The 14,544-nt window shown below is 44.8% G+C and overlaps 1 protein-coding gene across 1 annotated transcript in view; it reads right to left on the bottom strand.

The window, feature by feature from the left end:
- RAB5A (RAB5A, member RAS oncogene family) overlaps positions 1-14,544 on the bottom strand; it is a 56,654-nt gene that overhangs the window by 20,688 nt on the left and 21,422 nt on the right. Inside the window, exons 2-3 of the mRNA XM_073568143.1 lie at positions 5,444-5,695; positions 1,935-2,086 (exon numbers count right to left, since the gene is read on the bottom strand). Of these exons, the coding sequence (XP_073424244.1) occupies positions 1,935-2,086; positions 5,444-5,609 (318 nt within the window). The 5' untranslated portion in view covers positions 5,610-5,695. The remainder of the gene's footprint in view (positions 1-1,934; positions 2,087-5,443; positions 5,696-14,544) is intronic.

Below are 14,544 nucleotides of genomic sequence, written 5' to 3'. Positions count from 1 at the left end.
AGGAAGCCGGCAGCGGCAGACGTGTGGTGATGCTGCAGGCCCGGTGTCGGTGGTGGGCAGAGCGCATCATTCGTTTCCTGGTGGCCACTCTTTCGAAGTTGTGGGCCACCGAAGGCAGCACATGCGCAGATTGACATCTCGGCCCGGCTGAGATCTTAACCTGTCCACGCCCCGCCTCCGGTGGCCATTACCCCGACGCCCACAGACTCAGGAAAATGGCCGCTGGAGGCAGCGCATGCATAGATTGAGATCTCGGCCAGGCTGAGATTCCAACCTGCGCAGGCGCTGCAACATCTTCAGGAAAATGGCCGCTGCGAAACCAATTATGCTCTCCGCTCTGCTCACCGACAACACTGGGCCTGTAGCATCGCCACACTTCTGCCCCTGCCTACTTTCTGAGGAAGGGACCCTGCTCCACCACTGCCGCAACCCCCCCCCCCCTTCCAGTAAGCCAGCCTACGGACTATAATACATACCACCCACCATTTTCCTCCAAAATTTACAAGGGTGGTGGGAGGGGGAGTGTGTCTTATAGTCCGAAAAATACGGTAAGTGTTACCTACACACATCTGACATTGATAATAAAAATATTATTGCCAAGAGTAGTTTTATATTAGGGAAATTCTAAAACCGAGGAATAGGGAAGTGTTGTGTATGGTACTAACTAGAGCACAGACTCTACAGACTACACTACACAGCCCTTGACTGCAAAGAGGTCAACTGAAATAGCTTTTTTTCTGAATAGTGAATTTTAAAAGAAATCTGTCAGCAGGATTTTGCTGTATAATATGAGAGCAACATAACATAGGGCAAGAAAGCCTGATTCCAGGGATGTGTCACTCACTGGCCTGCTTGGGGTAGTTTTCATAGAATCCTTGTTTGTCTGATGTAGACAAGCTAAGGGTCCTGTTTCACTTAGCGACGCACCAGCGATCCTGACAATGATACGACCTAGTAGGGGGTCACTGGTGCGTCGCTAAATGATCGCTAGTAAGCTGCCAAACAGGCAGACACACCAACGATGCAGCAACGAACCAGCGATCAAACACAGCGATGCACGCTGGGCAGCGGGACGCAGACGACGAAAAAATGGCCCAGGACATTCCTGCACGATTAGCGATATCCAGCCGGGGGGGGGTGTTGCTGCTGCGTGTCACATGTAGCGAGATCGCTGTTGCGTCACAAAATCGGTGACGCATTAGCGATTTTGCTATGTGAGACGGGGCCTTAAGACTTTTGGCCTGTGTATCATGCCACCCACACCCCTGACTGACAACTTCCTATGTACACTGAATTGTCAGCAAGCGGCTAATCAGTGGTGGGGCGCAGGGTTAAACAGATTAGCTTGACTGGCCTGCACATGACATGTAGTCCCCTACATTATGTAGACTGTATTGACACTACAGCACACCGCCTCCTAAGCGACATATCCCTGTAATCAATTTCTTGTGCCCTATATTATGCTTGTTTCGGATTACATAGCAAACACCTGCTGACTATTTCCCTTTAAAATGACTGTCAGCACAGAATGACTGTTTAAACCTAACACAGGCGCTCGGTGCATCATGGCGTGGCCAAATCGTTTAAATGCACCTTCCCTCCTGCTTGTTGCTTGACGAAGCTGTCTATCAAATGAGGGGGGTGTGGAGACTGAGAGACAATAAGCAGATGGGAAGGTGAATTTAAATGAATGGGCCCCACCATGAAGCACCGAGCGGTGGGCCTTCGCTTGAACAGTCAATTCTGTGCTGACAAACGCATTTTGAGAAAAGTAATACATACCACAAGTCCCAGTATCAGCGACGTTAAAAGCAGTGACAGAACACAAAGAAACTAGCCACGGATGTCAGCTCCGGGTCAGATCACGCATGAGATGGAAGAAATAAATAGATTTTATAACATTGACACAAATCCACAAAATTAACTCCCGGTACCTCATTTGTGATGTCATATACAACTATGGCAGCCTGGGCCCCTCTGTAGTACATTGGTGCAAGGCTGTGGTATCGCTCCTGACCAGCTGTATCCCAAATTTCAAATTTTACCGTTGTGTCATCAAGGCAGACAGTTTGGGTAAGAAATGCAGCTGGAAAAAAATAAAAAGATATAATATATATTTAGTTGGTGATTTTCAGGGGTTCACTAAATATTATATATATATATATATATATATATATATATATATATATATATATATATATATATATATATATATATATATATATATATATATACACACACAAACAGTGAATATAGAATGGTGTATATACAGTGAAGCTGCAAGTAGTAGCTAATCAGGTTACAAGAGGCTGACCTAGGTACAATTTGCTCAGGTGCTCTGTACACCCTCATTGTGGCAAAATACTTGGGTGCACCCTTCTTCCACCTACTTGCTTTCCATTGATCTCTGCCCTTTGACATCTCCTGTAAAGTCAAAGTTGTCAATCAAGGAAGCGGGGGGTTGAGATAGATGGAAAACAAGTAGGTGGCAAGTTGCACTGAACTTTTTTAACCGCGACAAGGGTGATCGGAGAGTCTTGAATGTCTGTGCTTGCTTTGAACAGACATTTTGTGCTCACTAACATTGGTGCAAATCTGTTCGCATGACCCAATCCAGCAGCCACGTCGGTGATTCGTGGCTGTTGGATAAGAACACTGAGAACTTCTTACTGACTGCATCCTCCGACTCCTCTTCGGACTAGCCAGCCATGGTTAATATCATGTTTGCTGCACATGTAAAGTCGCGTCACGCCATCTAATCAACAGAAGAACCTTGGAGGCAGTCAGGTAAGACGCAACCCTCAGGGTGTTTCCACGGTCAGTAAACGATGTTACAGCATAGTGGAGGGGATTTTATGAAATACCGTCTCCACTATGCGTGCAGGGACGCCTCCGGCTTCCCTGCGTATACACACATGCGGCGCGTCTTTCTAGACCACAGTATGTCTATTTACCTATTATTTTGCGGAGATGCCTTTAAAATATAATAGAAGTAGCTGCACAAATCTGTCTGGTGTTTAGCTACAAAGTATCAGTCTGAAGTCTCAGTTGTCTACACAAGACTCAGTATGGACCAGTGTCGACTTTAGGGTTCTTTTACACTTGCCGTGTGCCGCATATGCGGCCGTGAAAAAATATCGAGCTTGCTCGATATTTTTCACGGCCACAGCCACAATACATTTCAATGGTACCGCAAAAACAACGGTAGCTTATTTTCGCGATGCACCGTATTTGCGGATCGCCGTATTTTTCCCACCGAGAAGGTTTTTTGAGACCGAAAAAAATCACGGCAATACGGCCCGCAAAAAAAGTGTAAAAAAGCCTAAGGCTGCTTTTACACATTCCGTGTGCCGTATGGCCGTGTACACGGCCGTGAAAAACTATCGAGCTTGCTCGATATTTTTCACGGACACGTCATCATTTCAATCAATGGTACTGCAAAAACAACGTTAAGTTGTTTTTGCAGTACACCGTATTTGCAGATCACTGGTTTTTCCCCTATTTGTTATAACAGGGAAAAACTGTAATCAGAGAAGGTTTTTTGCGGCCCGTTTTTGCAGTAGACTGCAAAAATCACAACAATACGGCCCGCAAAAACGGCCCGTAAAAATGGGCCGCAAAAAACTTGGCAAGTGTAAAAGTAGCCTTAGGCTGTGTGCCCACGTAAGCATTTTTTAAGCGTTTTTGAAGCGTTTGTCCTGGTCAAAACGCTTCAAAAACGCATAAAAGAAGCATCCCATTCATTATAAATGAATTCCGCACTTTTTGTGCACATTGATGCGTTTTTTTTCCGTGCAAAAAACACTTCGTGGTAAAAAATGCAGCATGCTCATTAATTTTGCGGAAAAGTCCTTCGTTTTTGGTATTTTCTATGAGTCAGAAAATGCGCGGAAAAAAAACGCATCAAAAACGCGCAGTTTTTAAGCGAAAAACGTGCGTTTTCTGGGAAAGAGTCCGGTTTTCATGCAGAAATTTTCTGCATACGTGGGCACATAGCCTAAGGCTATGTGCACACGTAGATTTAGGTCCTGCGGATTTTTCCGCGTGGATTTGGAAAAATCCGCAGGTAAAATCTCAGGCCAAAAGACCTGCAGTTTACCTGTGGATTGGCCTGCGGTTTCACACCTCTGCAATGGAAAAGGTGTGAAACCGCAGCAGAATCCGCACAAAAAATTGACATGCTGCGGATTTGAACTCGCGGAAAAATCCGCAGCATGTGCACAGCGTTTTTCAGTTTACCATTGAAAACAATGGTACTGTACAACGCACCTAAATCTGCTGCGGACCCGCAGGGCCTGAAACGCTGCGGATCCGTAGCAGAATCCGCACCGTGTGCACATAGCCTTAGCGTTTTTTTTTTCCCCAGAACACTTTTCAATGAAGTGATTTGCAATTTTTCCCCATCAGGCTGTTTTAAGAACATCTTCAAAATAAAAAGCTAAAAAAAAATCTTATATGAAGAGATTTTTTGGAGAATTTTGAAGAAGATCCATTTAAAACTCAAGAAACACCTAGTGCACACAGCATAATATAGCCATACTCCTTAGCACAGTGTTCCCCAACGCCAGTCCTCAAGAGCCACCAACAGGTCAAGTTTTCGGTATTTCCTTTGGTATTGTCCAAATGATCAATGCATCACCTGGACAGGCAAGAATTCCATCGTCTGTGCAACATGCCGGAAATCCTGAAAACATTACCTGTTGGTGGCTCCTGGAGATGGGGAATACTACCCTAAGGGTAACGGTTGAACACCCATTTGGTCAACTGTAGTGATGAGTGAACGTGCTCGGACGAGGTGTTATCTGAGCATGCTTGTGCGCTAAAAGTCTCTTTGGCGTGCTCAAATAATATGTTTGAGTTCCTGCGCCTGCATGTCTCACGGCTGTTCACCAGCTGCAACACATTTAGGGATTGCGTAACGAACGGGCAAATCCTGCAAGTGTTGCGGCTGTCGAACAGCAGCGAGACATGCAGCCACAGGGACTCGGGAACATATTTTTTGAGCATGCTTGGTTAGCACACGAACATGCTCAGATAACACCTTATCCAAGCACGTTCGCTCATCACTAGCCAAGTATTGTTTCCTAAACCTCTTATATATACACATGATCTCTTTAGCGGAGTGTGCATGTGTTCTCTAGGCAGAAAGGAGAGCAAGTCGCTGCCAGACATCTGTTGGTGGCTCAACTCCAGGTAAATCAAAATGATCTGGAATCTCTATTCAAAATGCCCAGTTTTTGTGTCCATGATATCATGTCATCAGGAGGCCGCCACACTAGATGGTTCCACGATCCCACCGAAATTGGCAGCTATAGTCAACTTCTCTCAAATGTTTATGTGATACATTAGAAAGGTGTAAAACATCTCATGTATAAAGTGATTAGAGGACAACAATGTGGTAAATGTGGCGTGTATACATCTGACGTAAAGAACATTTTCTAACCTCCGATTGTGCTTTCTTGGAACTCGTGGAACTGTCCCTTTACGAAGCGTAGCACTAAACTGGACTTTCCAACAGCAGATTCCCCCAGGAGGACGAGCTTGAACTGACAGATTTTATTTCCAGCATTTGGTCCATTGGGCCGGGTGGCTCCACCTCGGTTAGCCATTTTTGCACACGGACAGATCAGTCTACTCTAATTGTGAAGGGCAATCCGGGAAGCAGCGCTCGGTGGTCACGTAACCTTCTGGAAATCTGCGATAAAGGAGAAAACGATAGAGTTTACATTTTGAGGCCTGTGAAAATTTCTTGGTTTACAGGCACGTCGTACAGTCAGGGTTACACTTTTATGGACAATGAATGAGCAATTAGTGACCCAGCGTGGAGGGGCATGTTCTAGCTCGGTGTGGGAGGATCGCACTTACTGTGACAGTAATACCATTCAATAGGGTAAAGTGAAACAATGCTGCGCCCACAGCACAGGAATTACTCGGACAATACTCATGTTGTGCCCTCAGACTAATAATCCCATTAAAAGTATGCATGCTATTTTACATCAATGGAAAGTCGTACGGGAATATGTTAATCAAGACATTTCTCACAGGGGAATGCAATTCTTTCATTAAAACATTTAGTCCGAGATTTAGAAGCACAGTAATTATCAGATTACACAAATCATGGGTTTCCTAAAAAAAAAAAAAAAAAAGCTATGATAATGTATAATGCAGCATGCCAGCTCCCCTCTGCTGTCCACCGGCAATGGCCAGAGCAGGTCATCACGGGGCAGATTGGTAGGCGTTCGGGATTATTCATCGGTTACAGAAGGATATACCGTATTACAGGTTCATTATACCTAGAAATTGACGCAAGAAACATCACTGGTGAAAATCAAGATTATAATGCAGCTCAAATTTGGGAAAAAGTGAGAAATAAGCCAAATTTCTGTGAGATGCCAGATTAAATGAATGTATAGATTTACATCCAATAAATTAGCTAAAGCACTCAGTGATACATTGACAAGATGACAAGCACCAGGTGTGACCTAGTGAGTGTTCATACAGTGCAGCTTCTGAAAGCTGGCAGTTTATTCTTTTTAGGGCTCATACTCATTTCCAAGAAAAACGGGCGAGAGCAATCCAATAGAATTTTGTGGCTGTAGCTGCGACGGTGCGGATGCCAATCCCGGACATACATACATACACACACACACTTGAGCTTTATATAATCTATTATATAAAGCTCAAGTGTGTGTGTGTGTGTGTGTGTGTGTGTGTGTGTGTGTGTATGTATGTATGTATGTATGTATGTATGTATGCATGTCCGGGATTGGCATCCGCACCGTCGCAGCTACAGCCACAAAATTTGGCACAGTCACACGTCTGGACCCCGAGAGCGTCCTAGGCTATGTTGTGAGGCGAAATTTTAACCCCGCGCGTTCCAATTCACCAAACAATTTTGCCCCTATCTACATAATGGGGAAAAAGTGTGTGTATGTGTGTGTGTGTGTGTATCAAGCCCCACCCCTCATTATGATGTCAATGGTTGCCATGGCGATGCTGATGTCATCATAGGTTGCAAGCCCCGCCGCTCACTATGATGTCATAATGGTTGACAATGGGATGGAGGATGTGTATGACAGGTATATAGGCATGGGACTATGGGATGGCGGATATATATGATGGGTATATGGGCACTCGACTATGGGATGGCAAATATGTATGATGGGTATGTGGGCATGGGACTATGGGATGGAGGATGTGTGATGGGCATGGGACTATGGGATGGAGGATATGTATGATGGGTATATGGGCACTCGACAATGGGATGGAGGATATTTATAATTTGCTATAACTAACCACAGTTAGTTACCATGCCCAGGCAGCGCCGGGCTCTTCAGCTAGTATATATATATATATATATATATATATATATATTCAAACAATGTAAAGAACATATAGCCAGCTCACCATAAAGGAGTTCCTCGTCGGTGTTCACCTTATATTCTGCACGGATCCAGGCAGGGAGTGTGCCCCAACAAATAGAAAATATGAGAGAATTGGGATCCAGCAAAAACATGAAAGTTCACCAGAATTATAAAATCTTCTTCTTTATTTATCCATTAATTCATATAAAAAATGTATGAGGAACTCCAAACAATTGGTAACATTCCAGCAAGGAACTACATGTTTCAGCACTATGTGCCTTCTTCACGGTCCTTTTTGAAGAGGGCAAGACAGCCCATCTGAAAATCTGATTAAAGGTCAAGGTTCGCTGCAAACATGGGGTCACTGGACTATACTGTGGACAGAGTAATGATTGAGGGGTCCAAAAGCGTTGAGTACCAAAGTGGCAGTATACCACCAATCTTAGTGTATCCCTTTGAGAGGGGCCGGGACTTTGTCTTGTTTGACGATGTATGGGAAGTTGATGAAGCGTGGGGTGGCTCAAAGGAGAAGGTAGCACCACCTAAGGTCAATCATCCAGAGTTCCGGGTGACTGAGAGAAAGTGTGGGTCTGACCAACTCGGGGATTTGGCTAGGGTGACCAAACGTGTGACCGTGGGAAACGGGGTACCTCCAGGAAAGGGGTCCGACACCTGTGTGAGTGGGGACTTGCTGTTCCAGTATGACAGGGTGAGTGGGGGTGACTCCAATTCAGACTGTGACTCGAACACAAGGGAAAGAGTGTGCAGTAAGGGGGTCACTTTAGCTTTGACACATCCCAGCACAGCGGGAGTCGGTGATAGGCTGGAATTAAAACAGACCTGTAGTAGACCCGCAGAGACCATAGAGGCGGAGGCAGGAACAGGTGGAGCTCTGAAGAGGCAGAGTATGGGAGGGCAAGACAGCCCATCTGAAAATCTGATTAAAGAACTGATGGTGCGACACGTGCTGGCCAAAAGAGAGCAGAACCATGAGCTAGAGCTGTTTAAAGAGACTGTAAAAGAGCATGTTGAACGTGAAAGGGTCCTAAGACAAGCAGCTGAGCACAGAGTGGATGAGCTGGAGAAGGAAATCTCTGAGCTCAGAGGTCACCTGTCAGCGTGTCAAACTATGAATAAAGCTATAGTGAAAGGAAGATATGGAGGTTCTCAGAGAGGCCCAAGAGAAGCGTCAGCAGGAGCTTCTCCAGAGAGAGGATGAGCGTCGCTGCCTGGCAGAGGAGAAAAAGTTTTTAAAGAGCTCAGGTTAGAGAAGGAGACAAATGCCCAGCTCCCGAAATCCTCAGATGACCGGGAAATTGAACCGTCGTGCTCTCCCAATCTGATCGCTATAAAGGAGAGTGAACTGGAGAGGCTGACCAAAGAAGGGGCCTCCACGGAGGAAGAAATCCAGCTGGGGAAGTGCCACGCAGATGGCCATACAAGGGATGCCGATGTCTTGGAAAACTGCGCTGACGCTCAGGACGAGGACGTCCAACAGTATGTCCAAGAAGGGGAGACTTCGCTTTTCAAGTGTATAATAGAGGTACCCGAAGACATGCGAGAAGCGTGTGCCATTGAGGATGTGCATGAGGCCTTTAGAAAGGCTACAGAAGCATGTAGTGTGAACTGGGCACCAGAGACGAAGCAGTTGTTCATACTATCAACTAAGGAAGTCACAAGGAAGCGGGTGGCTATCCTGAGGGATATGCATCTACAATGCCTCCGCACAAAGCAGATGATCCTGTTGAAGAATAAGGAAGCTGCTCGATGTCTAGAGCATGCGAGGAAAGTTTAAAGTCAGCGAGGCATTGCAGAAGACATCATTCAAGTGCCCAGAGGTCTGGTGAGGAAAGTCATTGGAAGGTTTGGGAAAGTGATGCAGGAGATGGTGAACAGGTCCGGCGTGATGAGAGTGAGGATTCCGGCTGATGACGAAGCCCAGGACATAGGTGAAGATGGGATGGTTCCATTCCTCGTTGTCGGGTCCATGGAGAGCCTTGGAAATATCCAGATTCTCCTGGAGTATCGCGTGTCATACCTGAAAGAAGTAGAGCAGCTAAGACTTGAAAGGGAGCAGATTAACAGAGAGCTGCAGGAAACGGAAAGAAGATGGCCGCCACCTGCAACTCGCGGTATAGAAAGGCGAAGAGGTTCGCTTAAGACTGGAAGTCCTCAAGCTGGAGATAACCGAGGACATAGAGATAAATGGAAGGGCTGCTCTCAGGGCCATATAGACAATAGGAGAAATGGCCAGCAGAGAGATGACAGTAGGTGGCCTGACGGAAGAGGTAGAAGTAGTGACGCCTAAGTTAATTCTGGGCTGAGTGACCTAAGCGGAAGACCCTGTAGTGGACGTGGTGACAAAGAGTCAGACCAGACAGATGGTATGGGTGTAAGAGAATTGCGACACCGGATGGACCGCTGGGGGTGCAGGTGGTCTGACAAGGGGTCCTCTCTATTAAAAGACGTGATGGATGATGCGTATCTACGAAAGGGCTCAGTAGCAGGGCCCGACTGACAGACGGTTTCACTGGCACAGACGACCAAGAAGGATTTCTGGTCGAGTAATAGAAAGTGCCAAGCCCCACGGCTTTAGGCAGAGGGGGGAATATGTGATGTGAAGGGTGGTCGCGTGGTTAATGGGAGGTATATGTCACATGAATGGATGCACCCTGCGATGCAACCCGGAGTATTTTGTTGTTCGTGTACATGAGCACTAATATGGCGTTTAGTGCACTGGGTCCGTGTTGCGAGTAGTTATGAGAGATGGGAGGGTCTGGCTACCCATATTGCCTCACCTTTGGGTGAGGGTGCGGACTGTACCCCATTTTGCCTGAAGATATGTGTATGTTCAGGACCTGTGGTGAGGCCCTGACCATGTGACCAGCTCATGTGGTCCATACCTCACCTTTGCGTGTGGTTACAGGGCTATGTAATTGAGGTGTTTAGCACATGTGAGTGAGTCTGTCAGAGTGTGGACAGACTTCCATGTGTCCAGGTCGGACATTACAGAGTGGTCTGTGTTCTCAGGAGGGAGAAGCCCTCCTGTGTACGGCTGCAGATAGAGCTCTGCTATGGAGATTGCCCTTGCCTGTGTGTGAACAGGGTCTGAGGGAACAAAGCCCAGCTAAGGACTGTTTATGTTGCTTTTGACTGCTGTGAAGGCTGGAAACCGTGTTTTGTTGCTGTGAGGTTTATGGAGCAAATAAACCGAATTGACTCGTTTCAACCCTGCATGTGCCAGTGTTTACCTCCAAGACCTGGAAAGTGAGTAAAACCCATCCACAGACAGTGTGGGACATTAATATATATATAGATACACACACACAGTGTATTTTATATATATATATATATATATATATATATATACATATATATATATAACACATATATACACACACACACGCACACACATACATTTTAGCTGAAGAGCCCGGCGCTGCCCGGGCATAGTAACTAACTGTGGTTAGTTATAAAAAATTATAATTATCCTCCATCCCGTAGTCCCGTGCCCATATGCCCATCATACATATCCTCCATCCCATAGTCGAGTGCCCATATACCCGTCATACATATCCTCCATCCCATAGACAAGTGCCCATATACCCATCATACATATCCTCCATCCCATAGTCGAGTGCCCATATACCCATCACACATCCTTCATCCCATAGTCCCATGCCCATATACCCATCATACATATTCTCCATCCCATAGTCCCATGCCCATATACCAATCATACATATTCACCATCCCATAGTCGAGTGCCCATATACCAATCACACATCCTTCATCTCATAGTCCCATGCCCATATACCATCATACATATCCTCCATCCCATAGTCCAGTGCCCATATACCCATCACACATCCTCCATCCCATAGTTAATCATTGACATCATAATGAGCGGCGGGGCTTGCAACCTATGATGACATCAGCGTCGCCATGGCAACCATTATGACATCATAATGAGGGGCGGGGCTTGATACACACACACTTTTCCCCCATTATGTAGATAGGGGCAAAATTGTTTGGTGAAGTTTCGCCTCACAACATAGCTTAGGACACTTTCGGGGTCCAGACGTGTGACTGTGCCAAATTTTGTGGCTGTAGCTGCGACGGTGCGGATGCCAATCCCGGACATACATACACACACTTGAGCTTTATATATTAGACTAGCTGAAGAGCCCGGCGCTGCCCGGGCATAGTAACTAACTGCGGTTAGTTATAACAAATTATAATTATCCTCCATCCCATAGTCCCGTGTCCATATACCCATCATATATATATATTAGATATACACACACAGTAAGTATGTATATATATATATATACATATATATACACACACACATACACAGTGCCTACAAGTAGTATTCAACCCCCTGCAGATTTAGCAGGTTTGATAAGATGCAAATAAGTTAGAGCCTTCAAACTTCACACAAGAGCAGGATTTATTAACAGTTGCATAAATCTTACAAACCAAAAAGTTATGTTGCTCAGTTGAATTTTAATAAATTTTAAACATAAAGGTGTGGGTCAATTATTATTCAACCCCTAGGTTTAATATTTTGTGGAATAACCCTTGTTTGCAATTACAGCTAATAATCGTCTTTTATAAGACCTGATCAGGCCGGCACAGGTCTCTGGAGTTATCTTGGCCCACTCCTCCATGCAGATCTTCTCCAAGTTATCTAGGTTCTTTGGGTGTCTCATGTGGACTTTAATCTTGAGCTCCTTCCACAAGTTTTCAATTGGGTTAAGGTCAGGAGACTGACTAGGCCACTCCAACACCTTGATTTTTTGCCCCTTGAACCAGGCCTTGGTTTTGTTGGCTGTGTGCTTTGGGTCGTTGTCTTGTTGGAAGATGAAATGACGACGCATCTTAAGATCCTTGATGGAGGAGCGGAGGTTCTTGGCCAAAATCTCCAGGTAGGCCGTGCTATCCATCTTCCCATGGATGCGGACCAGATGGCCAGGCCCCTTGGCTGAGAAACAGCCCCACAGCATGATGCTGCCACCACCATGCTTGACTGTAGGGATGGTATTCTTGGGGTCGTATGCAGTGCCATCCAGTCTCCAAACGTCACGTGTGTGGTTGGCACCAAAGATCTCGATCTTGGTCTCATCAGACCAGAGAACCTTGAACCAGTCTGTCTCAGAGTCCTCCAAGTGATCATGAGCAAACTGTAGACGAGCCTTGACATGACGCTTTGAAAGTAAAGGTACCTTACGGGCTCGTCTGGAACGGAGACCATTGCGGTGGAGTACGTTACTTATGGTATTGACTGAAACCAATGTCCCCACTGCCATGAGTTCTTCCCGGAGCTCCTTCCTTGTTGTCCTTGGGTTAGCCTTGACTCTTCGGACAAGCCTGGCCTCGGCACGGGAGGAAACTTTCAAAGGCTGTCCTGGCCGTGGAAGGCTAACAGTAGTTCCATAAGCCTTCCACTTCCGGATGATGCTCCCAACAGTGGAGACAGGTAGGCCCAACTCCTTGGAAAGGGTTTTGTACCCCTTGCCAGCCTTGTGACCCTCCACGATCTTGTCTCTGATGGCCTTGGAATGCTCCTTTGTCTTTCCCATGTTGACCATGTATGAGTGCTGTTCACAAGTTTGGGGAGGGTCTTAAATAGTCAGAAAAGGCTGGAAAAAGAGATAATTAATCCAAACATGTGAAGCTCATTGTTCTTTGTGCCTGAAATACTTCTTAATACTTTAGGGGAACCAAACAGAATTCTGGTGGTTTGAGGGGTTGAATAATAAATGACCCTCTGAATAAACTTTTCACAGTTTAAAAAAAAAATTAAACAAAGAAATAACATTCTTTTTTGCTGCAGTGCATTTCACACTTCCAGGCTGATCTACAGTCCAAATGTCACAATGCCAAGTTAATTCCGAATGTGTAAACCTGCTAAATCTGCAAGGGGTTGAATACTACTTGTAGGCACTGTATATATAATATCTTGACTTCTCACATGTCTCTATGTATTTTTGGTCATTCTTAAAATTATCTTGCGGAGCAGCGACATTTGCACAACAAGCTATGCACCTTATATTTGCTATTTTGTTGCACAGTGGCACTATTGCAGGCCATTAAACACAACTTCTTTGCATTGTTTATTACTACTATTATTTTTTATTCAATTTTTATTTTACATTTCAGCTCTTTTGGCTGCTTGTTGATTATTTTTTCATCAATGTATTTTTTCATTAATTGATCATGTAATACCTATCTATTGATTTTTTTTTTATTAGTTTTTCATTTCATTAATTATGCATTTATTTTTGTCCCTTGGGTTGTGCCCCATCTATCTTTTCCTCTGGTGTTCCCCACTTTTACCTCACTGTTACATTTATAAATAAATAAAGTAATTTACCTTAATTATTGGACTTTTCTTTTTTCGTTTGTTTCTTCGTTTTTTCAGTATTTGTAAGCCAAACCAGGAGTGGAACAATCAAAAGGTAAAGTATAATAGAAACACATCACAACTTCTGCATATTTTACCCACCCCTGATTTTGGCTTACAAATACTGCGGTAAAAACGCAAACATTCAACGTGTGTACATGGCCTAATGCTTTTCCCTCTACCTATATCCTGCCCTTCTTTGACTGACAGCTCTGGCTTTACATAACCAGAGGATGGTGGAGATAGATGTAAAAGGCAATTAAGGCTATGTACCCACGTATGCAGAAAATTCCTGACTAAAAACCGGACTCCTTCCCAGGAAAAACGCGTTTTTTGTGCGCTTTTTTTGCGTGTTTTTTTTTGGCGCATCCACATTCTCATAGAATATAGTTGGAAATGCGTTTTTTACCGCAAAAAAAAAAATGAACATGCTGCGTTTTTTACTGCAATGCGTTTTTTTTCAGAAAAAAACGCATCATGTCCACAAAAATTGTAGAATGCATTATAAGAATGGGATGCTTAATGTATGCATTTTTTTAAGCATTTTTACATGGAAAAAAAACGCTTACACACAAAAAACTGCTTATGTGGGCACACAGCCTAAATGTTTGCCCATGCCAAGGGTGCACCGAGCGCCTATACCTGGCTTGCACAGACTCCCTGTAGATTATAAAAACACACAAAAAAAAAAAAAAAAAAAAACAGTCCAAAAGTTGTCCTTCTTTGTCATTTGTGATCAGGCATATCATTGTGTACAGCGTGATTGAGAGG

Source organism: Dendrobates tinctorius, unplaced genomic scaffold (assembly GCF_039654945.1).
Source record: "Dendrobates tinctorius isolate UK_male_01 unplaced genomic scaffold, ASM3965494v1 ptg000005l, whole genome shotgun sequence".
Lineage (NCBI taxonomy): Eukaryota > Metazoa > Chordata > Amphibia > Anura > Dendrobatidae > Dendrobates > Dendrobates tinctorius.
This window is presented reverse-complemented; position numbering and strand designations above follow the sequence as displayed.